Source organism: Rattus norvegicus, chromosome 8, assembly GCF_036323735.1.
Source record: "Rattus norvegicus strain BN/NHsdMcwi chromosome 8, GRCr8, whole genome shotgun sequence".
NCBI lineage: Eukaryota > Metazoa > Chordata > Mammalia > Rodentia > Muridae > Rattus > Rattus norvegicus.
Window position 1 is genome coordinate 93652995 of NC_086026.1, and position 23458 is coordinate 93676452.

General features: G+C 39.3%; 1 protein-coding gene across 14 annotated transcripts in view; it reads left to right on the forward strand.

The window, feature by feature from the left end:
* Window positions 1-19670, forward strand: part of Ttk (Ttk protein kinase) — a 39987-nt gene extending 20317 nt beyond the window's left edge. For 6 of the 14 annotated variants that reach the window (XM_006243460.5, XM_006243463.5, XM_006243465.5 and 3 more), the window contains 11 exons: window positions 1489-1625; window positions 3469-3595; window positions 5828-5920; window positions 10606-10763; window positions 10899-11050; window positions 11870-11994; window positions 13420-13500; window positions 16477-16653; window positions 17016-17100; window positions 17631-17728; window positions 19314-19666. In XM_006243460.5, the coding sequence (XP_006243522.1) occupies window positions 1489-1625; window positions 3469-3595; window positions 5828-5920; window positions 10606-10763; window positions 10899-11050; window positions 11870-11994; window positions 13420-13500; window positions 16477-16653; window positions 17016-17100; window positions 17631-17728; window positions 19314-19397 (1317 nt within the window). In that variant the 3' untranslated portion in view covers window positions 19398-19666. Of the gene's footprint in view, window positions 1-1488; window positions 1626-3468; window positions 3596-5827; window positions 5921-10605; window positions 10764-10898; window positions 11051-11869; window positions 11995-13419; window positions 13501-16476; window positions 16654-17015; window positions 17101-17630; window positions 17729-19313 lie in introns of all 14 variants that reach the window. The other 8 variants (XM_063265555.1, XM_006243461.5, XM_039081526.2 and 5 more) reach the window with 5 other exon arrangements.
* Window positions 19671-23458: the final 3788 nt, after the last annotated feature.

Here is a 23458-nt window from a genome sequence, read left to right on the forward strand (position 1 = left end):
CAACACACGGGTTGAGAGCCATTGATTTAGAACAAAATAAAACAAAAATAATGCTAGGCCCTGTAGGCCCTGGGTCATGCAGAGGCTAGCAACGTCCTGATTTCTTCTTGCCTCTCCATCCATCCCTTGCATCGCCCTTTTTATAGCTGTCCTTCAAATTCATAACTCCTCTCTGATGACTTTCCTTCATGGTAGCCACATACACTTACATCCCCAGTTCTTATTTCTAAATGCAGAGTGCAAACATCCCTCTGATCACTATCGTTAACATTTTCATTGCTTAGTAACTTACTAGAGCTGCCTCTTAGTCACATATTCCTCAGTAATCCTAGTGAATACATGTATGTACTCATACTCATAAATGAAAGAATGTTTCTGAGAGCTCTTTTAGACATTTCTAAAAATTAAGAGGACTCCACGACGGAAGGCAGAATAGATTTATCTTTTGTGATTCTTGAGTATAAAGAGATCCCAATGTCTGAAATTACAGTAGAGATCAGTGTGATTTACATGCAGATACTCTCTAAAAGCCAAATTGTCCCCAGACTGAAGTGCATCTCTAGATAGTACATTGCAAAGTTCCTGAACATTTTATAAGAATTTAATGCATGATGGTTCTGATACAAGGAAGATGCTGAGTGTTTTTTTGTTAAATACACTCTGTGTCTTCCTGATAATATGGCTAGCTTGAGTAGAGTATGTTAGCATTAAGTTTGGAATAAAAGAACTGTACTAAAATTTGACTAAAAGCTGGGCTGAGGAAGGTAGCTTAGTACAATACTGTACAAGCATGATGACCTGAGTCTGATAAATCACTGGAAAAGCTAGGGGCAGTGCCATGTGCCTGTAATCTTAACCAACACCAGGGAGATGGAGGCTGGCGAGTCCACAGGGCTTACTGGTCTGCCAGCCCAACCTAGCATAATCTATGACCCTCAGGTCCAACATAGACTTTCTCAAAACACAGTACCCTAGTTGCCCTCTACCTAAACATGTGCACATACACAAACACACACTGTTTTAGTTTGCTTTTGTGGTGGTTTAAATATGCTTGGCCCATGGGAAATGCTACTATTAGGAGGTGTGGCCTGTTTGGAGTTGGTGTGGCTTTAGTGGAGGAAGTGCATCACTGTGAGCATGGGCTTTGAGGTACTATGCTCAAGCTCCACCCAGTGGAAGAGACCTTCCTCTGGCTGCCTGCAGAAGGGAATCTCCTTGCTGTTTTCGGATCACAATGTAGAACTCTGGACTCCTCCATCTCCAAGTTCACTGCATGCTGCCATACTTCCCACCATGATGATAATGGACTCAACCTCTGAAACTGTAATCAGTCCCAATTAAATGTCCTTTATAAAAGGAGTCTTCACAGCAATGGAAACCCAAACCAAGGCAGCTTTGCTTTTCCTACTTTTATTATTTCAAAGGTTATATTTGTTAAACTGTTATGTCTAATTCTCTAAGTCATGGAATCTTAAATTTTTCTTTTAGCAGAAGTGTACCACTGTTGAGCAACTTGCCTTTTCTGTTTCAAAGCAGTCACCACCATTATCAGTTCCTAAATGGATTGATCCAAAGTCTGTCTGTGAGACACCTAGTAGCAGTTCCTTGGATGATTACATGAAATGGTAATTACCTTTTTCTCTGAGCTCAGAATGCAAGGTGATAAATAGAAAGAAGACAGGCTTTCAGGTCAAACTGTATTGGGTTGAACCTGCTCTCTCTGCTCTCTTATTTAGAGACTTGGAAATTACTTTTTTTTTTCTCAGCATCAGTTTTGGGCGTCTATAAAATCCAAGGGGGAAAGCAAATCACGATTACATAAATATTGTCTTCATGTATAATTATTCTGTTTTTAAGGACTGTTATAAAAGTATTCTCTGTCATATCATAGTCTTACAGCTTGGAAATCTAAGTATGCAGTCTAGGTCTTTTGCTCGTGAACGTGTATGCTTCTCTGATTGAGAAACCCTTTAAAGAAAATTTAACATTCTTAGAACGGAACAGGATAGATAGGTATTTCCATGTATGAAGTGGTAATTGGCATGGGATGGCCTCTGAATGAGATCAGATGTATAATTCACATAGTTTGACCAAAGACAGGAATGAGAGGTGAGGAAGTTGGGTGATTAGTTGATAAAAAGGAAACATAAAAGATATTGCAAAAGAAAATGAGTGACACTACAAAGAAAGGAATATATAATAATCTCCAACCATTGGCTAGCTATATATATATATATATATATATATATATATATATATATATATATATATATATATATATTTCCCCCCCACCCCCCAGAGCTGAGGACCGAAACCAGGACCTTGCGCTTGCTAGGCAAGCGCTCTACTACTGAGCTAAATCCCCAACCCCCATTGGCTATATTTTTAATGTTTTAAGAGATAACATAATTCCATGGTGCCTTTGGCTTTTTTTGTTTTTCAGAATGTCATTCTTTACCCTAATTAGAACTATCCTATTTATAACCAGCGTCTTATCTATTTAATGCAATGTTATTATTTCATCATCTTATTATATGTAGTTATTACAAAGAATGATTACTAGCTAAATTAATAATACGTTTCTTAAGATATTTATGTGCGAGTTCCGTATGCTCACTTATATACGCAGATGCATGTGCCTGTAGGCCAGAAGGGACTGCACTCTCCATCTTTTTCCCTGGATAGAGTCTCTCAAGGACTGTGGAGATAGGATTGGCGAGCAAGCCTTAGCAGAGCTTGTACCTGTGATCCCAACAGGCTACAGGCCTGCCGTAACATAGCTGTGCCAACAGGCTACAGGCCTGCCGTAACATAGCTGTGCCAACATTTTACATGGGTGTTGGGAATTCTGGCTCAGGTCTTTGGCTTGCACAGTAGGTGCTCTTACCCACTGAGCCATCTTTCTAGCCCCAGATTAGTTACTGTTAATATTTTTAAAGGTTTTGTTGTTGTTGTGGTTGTGGTTGTTTTTGTTTTTTTGCCAACTACTGTACCAATATTGAAGGTATATTAGCAATCAAAGGAAGCAGAAAGTGTGAATGTGTGCTAAACAGATACAAACTAGAAGACCAAGCTCCTCTGCTGACATAATTGACTCTTAGTTATTTCTAGCAGACTGCCATAGAACATTATTGTTTAAAAACAATTCTAAAATTCTGTAGTCAGTTATAAGCTGATCTTTGTTTTTGGCTGAACTGTTATAAAATTCTCCTTACTCCATATTTTTAATTCCATTTTATTTTTATTAACAAGGATTTCTTGTTAAGAGATAAAAAATTGATTTTGTAACAATTTTCCCCAAATTAACCACCTGGTCATGATATAAGTCAAACATGTAAATATCAGCCCCCAAGAAAAACTAATATGGGAATTTTAGGTTCATGTGATCTTTTTACAGTGCACGAAGACTTAAATTTTTCCTTTTAATTTTTAAATATGTTATATTAAAGAGAACAAAATCTTTTCTAGTTTTAAGACTTCAGTTGTAAAGAATGAATTCCCACCTGCCTGTCCATCATCAACACCTTACAGCCAACTTGCCCGCCACCAGCAGCATCAGCAGCAAGGGCTCAGCACTCCTCTTCAAAACTTACAGGTTCGAGGGCATGGTTTATAGTGGCATATTTAAGGTGCAGTCAGTTTCATAGATTTTGCTTTCATACTATCAAGTTGACAGGGAAGGTCTTCAGAACCTGTCCCTTAGGAAAGTTTTTGACATTTTGATAAGGGTTTGTCTCCCACGTGCTCTCAGTGAGTAGACTCAAGAATCCAGTTGAAATCCTTTAATAATAAGCCTCCTCTCATAGTGGAGCTTACCTTCTTGTGAGCGGCTCCATTTCTTTTGTTAATATGTAATTCGTTTGGAAAAGTGAGTTTTCTGGATAGAGTAGCAATATGAAGCACTTACAATGTGTTATGATTATTGTAAACTAACAAAGATGTTGCTGACATGTGAGTTATCATTTGAGAAAAGCCTAGATCCCAACTGACTGAAATTATTGTATAATACTCTTGAGCACAGTGTGAACATGGGTCTCATGGGCAGACCTCGTGGACGATTCTTGGCCTCACTCTCCAGCTGTGTGATCTTTGGCAAGTTACAAGAACTCTTTGTGCCCATTTCATCATGCTCAAAATGGAGAAATAGCACTACCTCCTGCTAGAGTCGTTGTGAAGGTTATGTTAAGCATATGCGTAACTCTTAAAGCAGAGCATGGCCTGACACTTAAAAGTTGGTGAATGTTAACTGCTGGTGTTACTTAAATGAAATAGCCAAAAGAGTGACCATCTGTTAAGACCAATTGATTAAAGAAAACATGGTTAAAAAGGCAAATTTGGGGTTATGTATATTTTGCCATTATATAAAAAGATGAACAAAAGATTACCTGGCAATAGCTTATATATTACTAGCTATGGAAAGATATGATAGGGTCTGCAGGCTGGAAATTATATAAGAAGTTGCAGAGTTAAAGGAAAAAGCCTGGCATGATGCCACACAGCCCTCAGGAAGATTCCTTTGAGTTTGAGGCCATCCTGGCTATCCGAGTGAATTCCAGGGCATCCAGAATTAAATAGAAAGACCCTCTCTCCAAAGGGAGGGAGTAATGTTGAGTCAAGATCTGTTTATTGTCCTTTTAGTGCTGATAGGTCCTGTTCTGGTTAAAGTCTAGAAGGCAATACAGAAGTGACTGGAAAGGGGGCTTGACAGTGCTCTAGAGGAGGCCACTGCTAGGAAGGCTTCAAAAGGAGTCGGGTGTGGCCTAGAACTGGGAAAGGGAAAGCTGTGCTCAAGGTTTCACTGGGCTTTTGGAAGCTTTGTGGGTTAGACAAGCAGAGTACAATGATTGAATTAATTAGTTTGGAAGGCCCCAGTGAGGAGGTGGATAGGGATGAGTCTCGTGGATGGAACTAATGTCACACTGGCATTGAAGTAGAATTCGAGGTGTTACTGTATTCTGTTAGTGTCCACAGCAGGATAAGGATGTCAGAGGGATTATTCCCTAAGAAATGCTGTTTAAGGAGGAACAAAGAGAACACATGGGAAACAACTCTGACTTAAGTCAAGCCCCAAGAATAAGGACATTAGAATTCATCTGTCTGTTTCTATAGAAAATTACATGAACAATTCTGTCATTTTGGATTTAAAATGTGATTCAGTTAAAGTGAAGTTTATTCAGATTTTGATTGATTGAATTTGGTTAACTGGCTAATCAAAACCTCTTCATTTCAGCTTTACTATCTGAAAATAAGGCCTTTTGTTTAAAGTCTTTATAAACACATCCAGTTATAAGAAGGAAGGAAAGGACCACTGATGTTTACCAGTTGGTAGATTTCTGGGGAAAATGAACTTCACTCAGGGCAGAAGAGAAGGGCAGGCATTGATGATATGTGTGTTGTCTAATGGACCAGAGCTCACTGTGCCTTGGCACAGTGCTTTTATGAATGGGAGTGGGGGTAAAGAAATGACTGTGACCATGTATGTGGAAATAAAGAGATGCGAGGAAGAGAATAGGGAAGAAAGATGAAATGGGCAGCTCATGAGTTTGTCCACTGGCTAGTAAGTGACATTCTTACACTTTCTACTCGGAATTTAAGTAAAAATCAGTTAAACAGGAGACCTTTTAGAGGTTTGTTTCTGAATTAAGTTGACATTTTCTCTTACTCCTCTTTTATGTTTTTGTTGTTGTTTTGGACTTTTGGGGAGGGGTAGGAGGGGGGAGTCTTGTAGCCTAGCTAGCTAAAACTGGGAACATTTCACTATACCTAGTACAAACTAGTTTGTTAGACATGTTCATTGAACTTATGTTTACATATCTTAATTGTTTAGATTTCAGGATCCTCATCAATGAGTGAATGCATTTCAGTTAACGGAAGAATTTATTCCATATTAAAACAGATAGGCAGTGGAGGTTCAAGTAAGGTAAGTATCAAATGAATAAATATCCTGTCTTTTAAAGTATGGGGGCTCTCTTGTCTTCTAGAAGCTCAGGTTGCCCTGGAACCAGAAAAGCTGCCTCATATCGTCCTTCCCCTAAAATAATTTACCTCCTTTAGACCAACTACTGAATCTCAGCCCCGTGCCTGTCCTCATGTGTCTGCTTCCGACTCCTTGTGTGTCATGCTGACATGGGTTCCCAGTAGCCACTGTATTGTCACAAGGAGACTGGAAAAGTGAACTGAGGATAGAACGTGCTCTTCTGGTGTGCTTAGGGTCATTCAACAAGAATTTTCAGTAGTGGCTTTGTTTTAGTCAAAGTTTCCCATTTTAAGCATGTTCTGGAGTTAGATTATTTTCTAAATTTCTTGAGTGATTATTTTTAAATGTATTTTTGTTTTTTAACGTGCTTGATGTTAGATAGCATTATGGCCGTCGTTTTCATCCCTTTCCCTACAGATTTCATTTTTCTTTATAGCTGAATGAAATCACATTATAGATACATAGTTTTCACTATCCATTCATCTGTTAAGGAACATTTAGGCTGGTTTCATTTCTTCTTGTCATGAATAGAATGGCAGTAAATGTGGATGTCCAAGTGTCTGTGCTTGCTGTAGGATGAGTACTTTGGGTGTTTGCCTACAAATGATATAGCTGGGCCGTATTAACAAACCTCCATTCTGACTTTCATAATGGCTGTACCAGTTGACAGCAGCAGTGAATAAGGGTTCGTCTTTAACCACATCCTCTCCAGCAGTTGTCCAATTTTTTGATAATATCTATTGTGACTGGGTTGAGGCAGTATCTCAAAGTAGTTTATGTATTTCCTGAGGCTTTGCTCACACCTAAAAATAGCATTTGGCCAGTTGTGTTTCTTGGTAATTTTCTTCTTTATTTTACACATAATGAGCTTTTGCCTGCCTGTTTGCCTCTGCTTGCCAAGTATAGGGTACCTGTGGAGGCCAGAAGACGGTTGTTAGATCCTCTGAAGCTATGGTTCCAGTTGTTAACCACCATGTGGGTGCTAGGAATCGAATGAGTCCTCTGGAAGAGCAATGTTCTATGTTGAGCCCTGCAGCCCTGTTTTTTATTTTGAGAACTATTTCATTAGCCTGTTTGTCGATTAGAAGTATTGTCTTGTTTTATTTTGCATTTCTCTGTAATTCTAAGAGTCCCCTCTTTGAAGTATAGGTAGCTAAGATTTTCCTCTCCTTCTATAGGTTGTCTGTTTATTGTTTCTTTTGCTCTTCAAGGACCTTTTAATTTCATAGTCCCACTTATTGATTCATGGGGCTGTTTTCCTATGCCTTGGCTCAGAAAGTGCTTGCTTATACCTCTATCTAGAAATATATTCCCTTCTTTCCTCTAGCAAATTCATTGTTTTAGGTTTTAAATTAAGGTCTTTGTCCACTTTGAATTGATTTTTGTGCAGGATGAAAAAAAGACTTGCCAATGTCGTCTGTTAGGTGGGTTGTCCTTTCTTTGCACTGCATGCTTTTGAGATCGTTGTCAAATACGAGATGGCACTGGTGTTGCCGTTTTGTTTCCAGGTCTTTGTTCCCTTGGTCTGTCTGTTTTTATGTCAGTACCTGGTGGTCAGTATCATTATGTCCTTGTAGTCAGTCTGCCTGCAGTTTGACTAATGTAAACTCACATATTGTAATACCGCCAAGTGTATTCTCTTCTCCTTAGGGTTGCTTTGTTATTCCATTTCAATTCCCATGAGTTTTGTGCTTGTTTGTTTGTTTGTTTTGTTTTCCTAGTACTGTGAAGAATGTCCTTGGGATTTTAAGAGTTATCTTAAATCTGTAAATTAATTTTGGTGGTATGGCTGTTTTCATGATACTAACCTTGACTGATATCTTGTGGAGCATTCCCTATATCTAGCTCCAGCTTTGGGACATTTTTAAATATAATTTTATTTGTTCACTTTCTGATTTATCATAGATATTTTTTTCTACTCTGAATTCTCAGGAATGGTTCTTGAATGTACCCCAGAATTTTTGGGAGTACTGCCTGTGTGCATTAAATGTATTTTCTTTATGTGTGTCTAGTGTGTTATGGTCTTAGCTTTGTCTTCCTTCCCTAGAATTTGTTCTTCTGCCTAACCTTGTTAAGTAACGATACTTTTTGGCGTACTTTTTAATTTGATTGACATTCATTCCCAGCATTTATTTGGTTTCTTTTCAGTGTGTCAATTCACCTGTTAATTTTTAATTCCAAGTTCTTCACTTTCTCTCCAGTTTACCATTCTGTTCACTTTGAAGATTGTCTTATTGGAGTCTTAGATTGAGTTCTTTAGCCATGCACATGTTTGTTTGAATCTTTTATCTGATCATTAATTCATTTTAAAAGTATAGTTTTCTTCTGGGACTGCTTGGAGCCCTGAGCTCATTTCTTATTCTTTGACTGAGGAGAAAGCATTGTGAGAGCTTTCTACGAACCATGCTTCTCACCTCATTCCAGACACTTCTGCCTGTGTTGCTAACTCCAGGCTATTCAGGCTTCCAAAGTTTTGGTAAATCTGGTTCTGTGCTTTGATTTTTAAGTTCCTTAGTAGAAAATTGGTTTGTTTTATTATAGTTCTCATTGATGACCATAGACACAAGCATACTTGCCTTTAATCTGGTGTCTCCGAATCAGATACACTGCCTTAGTACTCAGGATTTTACCTCTGTCTCAAGCCTTCCTTTGCTGTTTTCTTTCAGTGTTGTGGAGTAAATGCTATCTTTATGTTTAAAGTTTCCAAACTTGTATTTCCAGTCCAGCCCTCTCCCTTCCAGATTAACTTTCCGAACCTGAGTGTTCAGCGTTTCTCCTGGTTATCAGGTGGTTAGGGCCGTGCTGTAAGCAGGTGCTCCCTGGTCTCCAGTTGCAGGAAATAGCAACTTGCTGCTATTTCCTTGCTAGTTACTGGCCACACTGCTCTTACTCTCATACACACATTTAGGCAACCAGCAAGATTTGCTGTCCTTACCTTTTGAGCATTTTCAAAATTCATTTTTATTAGTGTTGTCATTTTGTCTGAAGCAGCTATTATCTTACTTGGTTTATTACAATAAATAATAAGCTCACTTAGTCATTGTACTTCTGCCTAGTTTATGGTTTTTTTTCCCTCTTCACTCCTTCCCTTTCTCCCTTCCATAGTGTCTTGCTTTATAAACCAGCTGGTCTGGAATTTGCAGTAGTTCTCCTGCCTCAGCCTCCCAATGCTGGGATGACAGAGTACCATTGTCCCATCTCTGTGCAAATATCTTTGCTAAAGTGTCCTCTTGACCAACACACTCAAAAACTGCACGTCCCACCTTCCAGTCACCAGAGTTGTCTGTTCTCCTGTCTTCACTGTAGTTCCCTCCCTCTTCTCTCTCTTGAAGGCTAACCTCAAACTTACAGAGATCATTCTGCTTCTGCCTCCTCCTGAGTGCTAAGATTAGAGGCATGTGACACCATGCCTAGCTGTGGCTTCCCTGTTAACCACAGTCTATGTTAACCACAGGCTTATTTGATGTTTGTGCTCCACCCTGTACTTAACGTCAAGATGTCACTGTTTGACTGTCCTGTGATGTTAGCTCTGGTGACTAGAGCTGAATCGGATGTTCCTCCTTGGCCGCTAGGCTATTTTATGTCACAGCGACACATGAAACCAAGATACTGGGCTTATTTTCACTTTTACTGTAGTTCTCTAAGCCAGCTAACAATAACTAGACTTGCTTCTTGCATTTTATTAACTTATTGCAAATAAGGAAAGCATCAGATATTGTGACACCCATCTGTATAGTTCCTGTACCTGGTAGGCTGAGGCAGGATGATTTGCCTGGGCTCCATACATACACTATGTAGGCTGGTGCTATGGCTTTGGTGCAGAGCACTGGCTTTAATCCCTAACATCAAAACCATAAGCAAAAACCAAAGTAAATAGGAGCATATATTACCACATGGAACACGCCTTCCAATAAATTATTTTCCTCTTCATGTTCCCCTTACTAACTGTTCAGGTATGAGCATAAGGAAGAAGGTGGGGTAAGAAAGTGAACAAGAGTGACAGGAAAGGACCAGCAGGAGGGACTCAGGGAGGGACGTGTCAAGGGTGCGAGTGAATACGTGTTACAGGCACTGTGTGGTGTGGTGGGTGTGCTGAAAGCTATAAACTCAGGTGTGGGCCTCTTTTAGAACGTTATGTGCCTTAGTAGTGCTTTTAGAAAGTGATTCATAGGAACATTATTGCTCCTGCCAAGCTAACTGAAAACTACTTCCCATAGGTGAATGTGATGACGGCTTACAATTACTGTAATTTTTAAAACATTCTCTATCAAAGAAATGAACTGGTTGATATTAGGCACGATGAAAAGAGGAAACCATTGTCTAAGAACTGAACTGTCAATCACAGCCTTGGTCATTCTTATCATTTTTGAATGTCTTTTGTCCCTAGTAACGATGTTATCTCCCTGGAAAAGATATCCCTAGAATTTTGTGAATATAGCAACATATTTAAGTTTTTCTTAGTTAGATACTGATGTAGAAAACTTTAGGGGTTTGGACCTTTGAATAATTTGAATGTCCACCATCATAGGAGCTGGAAATGGACACTTAGTTTCTCATTATTGAATTTATTTACTTACTTACTTATTTACTTATACTTCTACTAAGCTCTTTCTCTACTTTCTATGTAGGTGTTTCAGGTATTGAATGAGAAGAAACAGATAAACGCTATCAAATACGTGAACCTTGAAGACGCAGATAGCCAAACTATTGACAGCTACCGCAATGAGATAGCTTACTTGAACAAGTTACAGCAGCACAGTGATAAGATCATCCGCCTCTATGACTAGTATGAATTCATTTTTATTTTTAAAATAAAAGTTTGTTCTTGCCATAATTCTTAGGCAAAGAGTAAACCCTTAATGATGTAACGTGGGCATTTATTGTTCCATGTTCCATTGCATCTGTTCATCTTTAACTGCAGTGAAATCACGGATCGGTACATCTACATGGTGATGGAATGTGGAAACATTGACCTGAACAGTTGGCTTAAAAAGAAGAAATCCATCAATCCATGGGAACGCAAGAGCTACTGGAAAAACATGTTGGAGGCCGTACACACGATCCATCAACATGGTACTTGCCAATCTCCTCTTCATATACGTAAAGTTAGAATAGTTGTTAATTTTGTCATTTTAGAAACATAACCTTAACTGGAAGTTCATTTAGAGATGAAGGAACAAACCCATTTCTTAAGACTGGTTATACACAGAATGTAGAACACAAATCCACACATGCACAATGTGACCTTATCCTCCTCAGTGTTAACTGGTGATTCTTATCTTCAAGTCCTGAGGATTTGGACATCCTAAAAATAGGGTGATGATGGTCGGTATCTCAGGCTCTTCTGTGCCTTGTGTGAGAGTTGGTCTGTATTTGTTCTTTGTGTTTCACTGTTAGCTCCTGGGTCACTGTTGTTCTTTCCAGGGATTTTCTCTGCCTTTACCTTGTCGTCTTTAAAACACACATGTTCAATCTAATGTGTTTCCTCTGCTTCTCCCTTTCTAAGCAATAACTAGTCATAGGATAGGATTTTGGGAGGTATGGGGGGCCTTGCAGTCTTACTGTCTGACAGGGCTTCGTGGTGCTCTCCTGAGCTGTGCAGCACACACTGACAGGCTAGGCCTGTAATCCCAACAGTTTACTTCATCTCAAATTGCATCGAGTGTCCTCACCCTTTAAAATGATCATGATAACTGTACTTACTTACTCTGCATTGCTATAGAGTGGTACCTGGGCCCCAGCATTTTCTAAGAAGGTATAGAATGTATAATAACTGAATATTAATGTGTTGACTAATGGAAAGGATAAGCTTGACCTAGAGATTATGAAATGCTTCTTTTTCTGTCCATAGAATGTATTTCTTCTTCTAATATAAAGGATTTTATTTTGAAGGCATTGTTCATAGTGATCTCAAGCCTGCTAACTTTCTAATAGTTGACGGAATGCTAAAGCTAATTGATTTTGGGATTGCAAACCAAATGCAGCCAGATACAACAAGCATTGTTAAAGATTCTCAGGTAGGACTTTTGCTGTCTTGGTTGTATTTTATTTAGTGTTTTGAACCAGGGTTTCACATAACCTAGAATGCTTTGATCCGTGGCCTTCAACTCCTGATCCTGCTGCCTATGCATTCTAGGTGTGGGATTATACGTATAAGTCCCAACACCCGGCTTCAGGTAGAATTTTTAATGATGGCTGGCTACTACAAGGTTTAGTTCCTTTTTATCTGTTAAATATTTTACCAATTTTATATTTTTACCAACCACGGCCTTCCAAAAATTTGAAGTCTTTTTAAAGAATAGAAACTTTACAAAAGACCGTGGTCAAAACCGTGGTCAATTTGATTTATAAAAGTACAAGATGAGACGAGCATATCTGTCAATTTTGAATGACTTCTCACAGTGAAGCAGAGCAAAGAGGAATTGCAGTTTCATGTTTTCCATTGTTTCTTTTTCTTAGGACTTAAATTTGGGGGAAAGTTTTAAGAGAACCTTATTGGGAATACTGAAGTGTTTGTCCCACCCAACTACATTAAAAAAGAAATACTTTACCTATTATTTGTATGCGGTGTGTGTGTTTCCAGATGCAAGCACACCATTACAGAGGTGAAGGGTGGGTGCCATTGATAGACCGGTTCTCTCCTACTGTGGGCCCTGAGAACCAGAGTCATACTGTGTGCAGCAAGCTGTGCAGCCAGCTGTACTTGTAGTGAGATTTGCAGTGGCAAACATCATGAAGCTGAAGAAGTGAGGGGAAAACAGCTGCAAAGTGATCTCGCTGCACCTCACATGCTGTGTCCAGGGATGCAGTAAATCAGTAGACACCGTGCACTCAAACTGGACAGTCACTCATTACCTTTTGTTTCAGAAGTACAGGTGAACAATGTTTGTAGATAAGCCTGAAGTTACCTATGGCAAGGTCTTAGCATTTTTGTTATCTTAGAACTAAAGGATTCTGCTGGACTCGTTCCATCCCCGGCTGTAGAAACTCTTATGTGACTTAGTTTTTCAACGCATCTCAGTCTGTACGTGGGGCCAAAGACTGTTGGGAGATGAAGCTAGCTGGTTACTTTTATTCATGTATTAATTTGTTGTTTGGTTTATTGAAGGGAAAATATGTTGAATTTATTTGAACATGAAAGTAAATGATAGTCAAATCCCTCAGAGTTCACAATTAGCCTAGACAGTTGTAAATGCAGATAATATTAGTTCTCCAGCACAGACACAAAGTACAGTGCTCTAAAAGGAGTCAGTTCATTCTCAATCCAACTCATGTGATTGGAGTTGAGATGTGATACTACATACATTCTTATATTGTTGGCAGTTATCGAATCAAGTCTGCCTTTTAAATCATTAGTTATTTAAGTTTCCAAGAATTTGACATTTCTGTATTTACAAATCTAGAAAGATGTTCTCATTGATTTCTTTTTGATTTGTAAATAGGTTGGCACAGTAAACTACATGGCCCCAGAAGCAATCAGAGACATGTCTTCTTCAAGAGAAAATGGGAAAATCAAGACCAAGGTACGGGGAAGAGCGTGCACCTGGCCCCAGTGCACTCCTGTGCATTGTCATGGCATTCGGGTCACCATTCTTTCGCCTCTTTTTCTCATTTTATTACTTTTTATGTGTATGTGGTTGTCATTTTAGTCTCAGTGAGTGCTGCTTACCTCCTTGATGTCCTTATCAGCAGCCCACTTTCCCTTTTGGGCATGTGTCAAGCTCCCAGGCTAATCTTTCCTTCACTGCTGCAGTGACCTCACTTCTGACAAACTGAGTCACTGGTCTGTTTCCTCTCTGTGAGGTGGACTTGTTAAATAATGTATGTTTTAAAAGAAAACAAGGAGTGACAGAGAAAGAACTTTCTGAGTTCAGAATCCAGCTCACTGCTAAATAAGTTTACTTTTCATCCCTAGAAACTATGGTTTCTGGTAGTTTTTCAAACAACTTGCATAACATTGGTGTGTCCGTGTCCATGTCTATGTCTGTCCGGGTGTGTGTGATGTGTGTGTACACATTTATGTTCTGAGTGCAGGCATATTTGTGCTCTAGCACACACAGAAAGAGTACAGACTACTGTGTCTCCATTCTCCCTACCTGTTTGTCTTTTCATTGCTGCTTGCTGCTGTGTGTGCCAGGCTTCTGGGGTTTCCTCTACCTTTTCCCACTCTCTGTTCCTGAGCTGCCGTGCCCGACATTTCCATTGGCATCTGAGGATTCAGTCAGGTCCTCACACTTTATGGCAAGTGCTTTATCCACTGAGCCATCTCCCCAGCTCAGCGTGCATAAAGCCTTGCCAAGTATTTTATCTTAGAAAGCTGTTTTCATAGTTGTTTGTCTTTTGTTTTCCTCTCTGATTTATATTTGCTGCCTTTCGATTAGGTTTTCTTTAGACTTCTCATGGTTTTATTGAACTTAACAAAAACAAATATTTATTTCATACACAAATTTTACTTCCCTTTGCTTTCCAGTTTATATTTTTGCATTTGTTACTATTTTTTTTCCTGTATACTCGTTTTTTTGTTGTTGTTGACAGGGTCTTACTTTGGAGCTGACCTTGAACTTGTTGCAATTCTTCATGGAGTCACCTCTGACAGTCCCCAGAACTGAACCTAGGGCACTTGTGTTTGCCTCTTGAGCTGTTTCCCATTGTGTGCCCTAGTTACCTTTTCCCCCATCTTGAATTAAATTGTAATTGATTTTAGTGTTTGAACTTGGATGAAAACTGCTATAGTAGCTGGGTGTGGTGGTGCCTCCCTGTGGTCTGCCTTTGGAGATGTGATCAAGAGTTATTTAACAGAACCTTGCTTTTTAAAAGATAACACTTTACTGTCTTCAGTTATTATTTACAGATTTTATTATAGTATTTTTAATGCCTATTTCTGCATTTTACAGTTTCAGTTTAATGTTGGTCTTTTTTACTTTTAAGGTTTTGAATTATATGTAGAGGTTATAATTTTTTCAGTTGTCAACTCAGTGATTTAATATGCAACAATAAATTTCCCATCCCTATTCTTCCTCTCCCTCCTTTCCCCTTTCTCATCTTTTTGAGACATAGTCTTATTGTCCCCTGCCTTCTCTCCAAACGCTGGGACCTCAGATGTGTGCCACCACGCCTGGCTCCGTTTCCAGTTATGTGATGGTCAGAATTCATCTGAAGCCCAGGAGACGACTCAGTGGGCAAGAGCAAGTTCTGCTCTGCAGGGGATGCAAACTCAGTGCCCAGCACTCAAGCTGGCTAGTTCACAGCCACATGTGAATCCAGTGCAGGGAGTCCAATGCCCTCTTCTGGGACAACCATGCACGTGTGGCACACCCATGCACACAACCCAATCCCCCAAACACCCCACCCCACCCCCACTCCTGCTTTTTATGTAGTTTACTCTTCTTACTCTTTCTTAGTTGGTAACATTGTTTATTACAGCACAAACAGTTTTCTGTTCTGTCTTACGTTTTGCTCTCTTTTCCTAATATTAAGTAGGAGTTTGTTTTTCCTTTCGTTTAAAGAAAAATTAAAAGGGCAGGTTTTTGTGTGTCCATTTCTTTTTCTAAGCCCCACTTTTTCTTCACTGACTTTCTATGACAGTTGGTTAGATTTACTCTTTGTGGAAAATATGTTTCCACTGGCTTTTCATTCTGTTTTCCTGTTGCTGTGATTGTTCCTGACTGATTTTAACCCAGTGAGCGTTTAACAGTGTTGGCTCAGGAGAGTGGATGACCTTTATTGGTGCTCACTCGGACACTCCTCTGGGTTGAAGACCTGGCTCAGCGGCAGACAGCATTTGCTGTTTTTCCCACAGGACCTGGGCTCTCAGGGCCACTCACACATACATAAATAAAATAAATAAATAACCTGCAAAGAGAAATACATGCTTCTCTCTGTTATCTATGTCCAATTCCATCTAATACCCATAACAATATATCGTATTTTATTTTTGCTGTTGGGGTTTAGAGGTGGGGTTTGGTGTAGGCAAGGTAAGTGATTTGCCCTAATTTTATCCAGTCAGGTTCTATAATTTATATGCTAGAGATTAGGACTGTACAATTTAACCAACCATGAATTCAGATACAAAGGTGTCCCTTTTGGGACAAACAAGTAAATTCAAATTTATGAATTTTTTTTTTTTTTAGTATTGTGTTTTCACAGGATGCCAACAATTTAATACTTTATTTCCTATAAAATAATTTGAGATTTTCGAGGGTTTAAAGTTCTTCTCTATAAAGGGATCACATGTAGGGGTTGGGGTTTAGCTCAGTGGTAGAGCGCTTGCCTAGCAAGCACAAGGCCCTGGGTTCGGTCCTCAGCTCCAGAAAAAAAAAAGAAAGAAAAGGGATCACATGTAATGAAAATTGAGAAAAGATGTTTTGTCATGTAAGCTAATCTTATACTTTTATATACATGAGGTTTTAATTATTATTGTATAATTAGGATTACAGCCATATAATATTTTTATGTTACCCTTTGTATTAAATTAAAGTAACTTTTCTTTTCCTACTTAGATAAGTCCCAGAAGTGATGTGTGGTCCTTGGGGTGCATTTTGTACTATATGACCTACGGGAAAACACCATTTCAGCATATCATTAATCAGGTCTCTAAACTACATGCCATAATTGACCCTAGTCATGAAATTGAGTTTCCTGAGATTTCAGAAAAAGATCTTCGAGATGTGCTAAAGGTAACACTAATAGTATGTGGATATAGAAAAATTATGTGTCACAACTTCCTGTTTGTTTGAAAGAAGTAGTGAAGGTTTGGGAATTACTCAGCCATCCTGAGCCATCCTGAGCCATCCTGAATGTAACTGGTCTCCTGAAAGGACTTGCTGACAGAAGTTGTTCTTAAAGCCTGCTTATTGTGAGAGGTGTTTATTTTTAATTTAACGGAACTTGGGACTTTCTAAAAGGTGACAGGGAGAGAGCTTGTTACTGTTGTCTGACCCGGATGTCAGGAATCGGGTCTGTAGTCTGATGTCATCTGGAAAGTTACTTTGTCAGCATCGTGTGTGAAACTTGCTCTTTGTTTTGTTTTTGTTTGTAGTGCTGCCTAGTACGGAACCCTAAAGAGAGGATATCTATCCCCGAGCTCCTCGCACATCCATATGTTCAGATTCAGCCCCATCCAGGTACCGCTTCCTTAAAGGTTACTGTTTCCTAGGTTACCAGCATGAATGAATAGTGTGTTAACTATAGAAAACTAAAATCGAAATTGGCCACTCTCTCATAGTCTGTTTGCCAAATAAAGTTAATAACATTGCCTCTTTTAACTCTGTTTTTTAATCTTACCTATTATTGTACACAGGAGGTTGTAATCAATTACAGGAATGCCAAGTAGTGTACAATATGTTAGGAACAATATCAATTTTTTGTTGCTACTGTTTTTGGGGGTGGGGGGCAGAATCTTACTATTATAGCTTAGACTGACCTTGAATTCATGATCCCTTTTCCCCATTTCCAGAATGTGTTTTTTTCTTTGTTTGTTTGTATTTTTTGAGACAGGACCTTGCCCCAAACTCAGACCAATAGTCCTACCTCAGCCTCCCGAGTGCTGGAATTATAAGCATGTACCTGGCCAGAATGTGTGGTTTTTTTTTTTTAAATGAATTTATATTACTCTTATTAATACAGCACTTTATTCATTATATTCCTTTTATAGGCAGCCAAATGGCTAAGGAGACCACTGATGAGATGAAATATATGTTGGGTCAACTTGTTTGCCTGAATTCTCCTAACTCCATCCTGAAAGCTGCGAAAGTAAGTGCATCTGCGTTACTGTAAGGGACACTGGCCTACTGCTCACGTCTATGGTCAAATACATTTCTGCCATTACGTAACATAACAAGTGTCGACCTTTCTGATTTGTGTTATCATTGTTCTTAGGCTTTCAGCTGGAATAAATAAGAATTAATCTTTTAAACTGTCTCGACAATATTCTTACCACAGCTTTAGAAATCATTTCTTCTAGTCGATTCTTACTACAGCCTTCGGAAGATGACAATATATGTCACATGCCATACCTTCTGTAGCAATTGGTATATTTCTCAATGCACATCTCACACCGGCCAGCTTCCTGGCCTGATGTGAAGCTTGGCTGTTTTGTTTTGAAAGTGTTTCATTGCAGCCGAGCTAGCCTGGAACGTAGAGTACATACTTGGCTTGCCTTGAATCTGCCTGCCTCTGTCCCTCTCGTGCTGGAACTAAAGTGTGTGACACCACACTCAGGTCCACAGAGATGTCTGGATCTCGTTGTCATCAAATACTTTGTAATTTCTAATTCCTGTGGTTGTTTATCAACTAAGTTAGTTACCAAGAAATTACAAATTAGATATTTGAGTTATCATAGCGTAAAAGTATGGAAGTTTGAACTAGCAACGCTCTGTTCCCTGGATAAGGGTCAACTCCACCTCAATTGCTGATGTGGACCGATCTTGGAATAAAGTTATTCTGTATTTTCTGTACTACTTACAGTCATAAGATCTTAGACTTTTTCTCTCAGATGCTGATAGCTGAATCAGTAGCTTTAAGTTGCACAAATCAGTTGTTTAAGTTGGACAAAATGCCCTTATAATCATTACTTTTTCATGTCTCCATATTTTATATGGCATATATTATTCAAAATGTTCTCTTAATAACCACCCCATTGCTGAGATTATGTTATTTGATGGCAAAGGTATTTGTCACCTTCATAAGTTAGATATCGGCTTAGCCTTCAGTATAAAAATGCATGGCTTTCAGTAATTCACTCACCCTCTGTGGAGTCCATATCGGGAGTCAATCAACTGCAAATCAAAAACATTCTGAAAAATAATTTATGTGTTCTGGACACATACATGCTTTCTTGTTATTTTTCCATAAAAATGTACAGTAAAACATAGCAATTTACATTAGTTATTTTAAGTGTGAATTAAAATATTCAGCAGGATCTGTATACAAACATGCAAACAGTATGCACACTCTGTAAGGAAGGGCCTGGAACATGTATCAAGTAGGAGTCCTGTTAGCCAGCCCTCAAAGGGACTCTAAGGGACAAGGGAACATAATTAGACTTATTTACACAGTAATTTTAATGTCTTCTGTTCATCAGTAGGAAAACTGAGATTCTATATTGTTTTTTCATGAATACTTGATGTGTATAGGAATTTTTTAGTAAGTTATTTTAAGGAATAGTAAGCCGGTTTGCAGTGGTCTTAAAGGTCTACAGATATGCTGCTGGAGCAATATTATAGTTCTCTTTGGAAAAGTTGAGCTGCATTTCTTTATATTTAGAATATGTCTTTATCTTGACTAAGAATACATTGAACTAAAAAGTTGAAAAACAAATTTGTGTTTTTAATTTCAGACCTTGTATGAACGTTATAATTGTGGTGAAAGTCAAGCTCCTTCATCATCCAAGACTTCTGACAAAAAGAGAGAAAGAGAGTGATGCACAGCTTTGCACAAACCAAAACACTAAACGGATTTGTCTGCTACTCCTGAATCTGAGGAGATTTACCTGTGGGGAACAACCCAAACTTTAGTAGATTATCCTCAGCTGTAAGTTAACCACTCATGGCACGTGTATATTAAGTCATAGAGTTGTGCTTTTGTTCTACTTTTCTGTAACTCTAATCTGTCTGGTAACATTTCACATTTGAAACAGTGGATGATAGCTGGAATGTTGAAGATCTCTGTAAATAAAGCTTTACCACAGTTCTAGAATTGTACAGTTTTTTTTTTTCTTCAATCAAATGTGTTATTGACATGATAGCAAAATTCTTAGAAAAGCTGGATTAAGAATAGACTTTAGTAAATAAAGTTAAACTAAGTTTTCTAAGGATTTAGGGCTGTAAACAAGTGACTTACGCCTTTAGTCCCAGCACTTGGGAGACAGAGGCAGGTGGATCTCCGTGATTTTTGAGGCCAGCCTGGTCTACAGAACTAGTTCTAGGACAGCCAAGGCTGCACAAACACTGTCTAACACCAGCACCCCATCCTCCAAAAAATTGCAAATACATTTCCTAATTGTCTACAGTCATGGTACCGTCTATAGTATTTGGTTTGCAAGTGGCTTTTTTAATTCTACCTTTGGCTCTTCATAGTACATGGGGCTTGGTGTTCTGAGTATCATGCTAGAGTTTATGATGTAATGTCTGTAGTTAAGGCATTCCATTATTGAGTGCCTTTTGGTAATGGATTGTTATAAATGTGGCCTCATCAAAAACAATGACTAAATGAAATTCATAGGCAAATGGATTGAACTAGAAAATATCATCCTGAGTGAGGTAACCTAATCACAGAAAAACACACATGGTATGCACTCACTGATAAGTGGATATTAGCCCAAAAGCTTGAATTAACCAAGATACAATCCACAGACCACATGAAGCTCAACAAGAAGGACAACCAAAGTGTAAATGCTTCAGTCCTTAGAAGGGGGAACAAAAATATTCATAGGAAGGGATATGGAGGCCGAGTTTGAAGCAGCGACTGAAGGAACAGCCACCATAGCCTGCCCCATATGTACCCCATATATATACAGTCACCAAGACTAGATAAGATGGATAAAGCTAAGAAGTGCATGCTGACAGGAACTGGATATAGATGTCTCCTGAGAGACACAGCCAGAGCATGTCAAATACAGAGGCGAATGTTAGCAGCAAACCACTGGATTGAGAATTGGACCCCCGTTGGAGGAATTAGAGAAAATATTGAAAGAGCTGAAGGGGCTTGCAACCCCACAAGAACAACAATGTCAACCAACCAGCGCTCCCAGGGACTAAACCACTACCCAAAGACTATCCATGGACTGACCCTGGGCTCCAGCTGCATATGTAGCAGAGGAAGGCTTTGTTAGACACCAATGAAAGAGAAGCCCTTGGTCCTGCCTAGGTTGAATCCCCAGTGTAAGGGAATGGTGGGAGTTGGGGGCTGGATGGGGTAGGGGAACACCCTTATAGAAGAAGGGGAGGGGGAGGGGAGAGGGGGCTTATGTTCAGGAAACCGGGAAAGGGAATAACATTTGAAATGTAAATTTTAAAAAATATCCAATAAAAAAAGTAAATAAATGTGGCCTCAGTTTATGACCCTGTCTTTCTTCCTCTTTTTCCTCTCTCTTCCCTGCCTTTTTGTTGGGGTTCAAACCAGAATCTTAAAAGAATCACAGTGTATATGTACAAATATTCCCAAACCAGAATTTGAAATACTATTCTCAAACATTTCCAAATATACTCGACTTTACCTTGCATCAACACAATAATATTTTAGTTTCTAAAATAATCATACAAGAAACAGATTTCTATTTTTCAGAGTCCACAACAAAATTTAGCAGAAAATACAGAGCTTCTGTGTCCTTTACCTTCTGTCCCAGGGACCTTTGTCATTACCATCAACATCTCACAGCACAGTGGTGCCTCCTGTTCCATCCATTGGCTTACACTACAGACTCATAGTATATACTGGCTATATTCTGTGGGCTTTGACATATCTAATGCAGGTATTTATCTTAGTTTATCAGAATGTCCTTGTCCCTCAATCCAGGGAGACCCTGCTCTTCTATGTCCTGTTCTTTTTCCAGCCATAGTAAAAGTGAGATCCAACCATAACAGCCTTTCAGGTAGACATTTTTTCTCTGCTTTTTTGATAATAGCTCTCTTTTCTTTTTTCCCCACACAGACCATCCATTGGATGTGCCTTGGGCCATCCATTCTCCTGCTGAAAGCCCATCTCGGTGGCTTCTAAGTCCTGACAGTTGTGAATGAAGCTGCTAAAACATTTCTGTGCAGGTTCTTATCTGATGTCAGTTTTCATCTACTTTTCATGGGTGGATTCTATTTAGATTCTTGAGCACCTGCCAAGCTCCGTGGCACTGGATGAACATTTGTGTGGCTTCATGCCATCACCAGAGTTTGATGTCTGGATATGGGGTCCAGTATGAGGTGTCCCTTTCCTTTAATCAGCACTCCATTAGTGCTATGTGACTGTGCCTCCTCATTTCCATGGGCCTACTTAGGGTTAGGGTTAGGGGGTTAAGGGTTAGGGTTAAATATCTGTTCAGAGTTCTATATTTGGATCAACAATTTTTTTTTCTTTTTTTCGGAGCTGGGAACCGAACCCAGGGCCTTGCGCTTGCTAGGCAAGCACTCTACCACTGAGCTAAATCCCCAACCCCTGGATCAACAATTCTTTATCCAACATGTCTTTCTCAAGTAGCTCTCATGGTCTGTGCCTTGTTTTCTCACCTCGTCCATTTTTTAACCACATTACATTTCAGGGTTTGAGCTTCGGATGTAACAAGTAACTAGTAAGCTTAAGTTGGCAGTTCTACAAACTCATTCGTTGAAGTCATGGCTAAAAACCTGACTTGGAAGTTAGAAATCATCCTTTATAGACTCTGTAAATACTGCTAATTTCTAAAGGTTGTCTTGAAATAACTTCACTTGTGACCTTTAAAAATACAGTCATGTTCTGAGTTGTAAAATACCTTGGGAAAGGCAGTAACACCTGTGGGTCCAGGGTGGATAACTTCATTCTGAACCTCAGTGCGGAACAGCAACTGTGTCCTTTGAAATTCAGCCAAGGAGACTGCTGACCTGGATGCACACATTCCCCAAGCATTTGTGCTCGTTAACTGGTTTGCATTGACAGCATCAAGTGCTCTGTTCACACTGAGAGATGGACAGACTGTTCTGTTAACTGATCTCATGCACACTGGATTTTAGTGATGTGAGCTGGTGTTTGATTAGAAAATGTCTTGGCAGTTTAATATTCTCTACTTATCTGGGATGGACAAAGAGAGAGTCCTAAATGGGGTGTTCTGAATGTTAATTACTTCCAAACCTACTTTGGACTTACTAAATGCTATTTATTTGATGGTTTTAGAATGTGACCAAGTGGGAGTGCACTGGAAAGGACTTAGCTATAAGTATTCTCTGGCAAGCTTGTGGGCTGAGCTGGTCGCCAATGATGTGGGAACTTGTTAGCCTTAATTAGGGAAGTTAGGACAATGGGTCCTATCATCCCCTGAGTCCCTGTCTTAAGTCTACCAACTCATGTACTAGAATGAATTTAGATGACAGAAAAATCTTGTATTTATGAGGCAACATCTTTCCTGTATGAGAGCAAAGCTAGATGTGGAGTCCCGGAGTCTCCTTACTTGAGAATCCCAAGTGTACAGAGCACAGAGGCCTTGTTTCCCCTCAGCACTAGGTATAGTCTTGTGCTCAACAGAGCCTTGATTCTAACTGCGTTATTGACTAGGCTTCTCCCAGGTGAAAAGCTATGAGAGTGCTGGAATGCTTTGACCTTTCCTTCTCTCATTAAGGCTGCTGGCTGAATGGACATGTGACCAAGTCAGAGCAAAGGGCATGAGAATGCACTTCTGTGCACTGTGTAGGTTGGGTGTTTAATTAATTTGGAGAGTTTGGTCTTCCATCTGTCTTTAGTGAGGTGAGATTTGCAGTTAAGAAGTCCTGAACCAAAGTGTCTATCAAAAGTTGGGTCAGATTC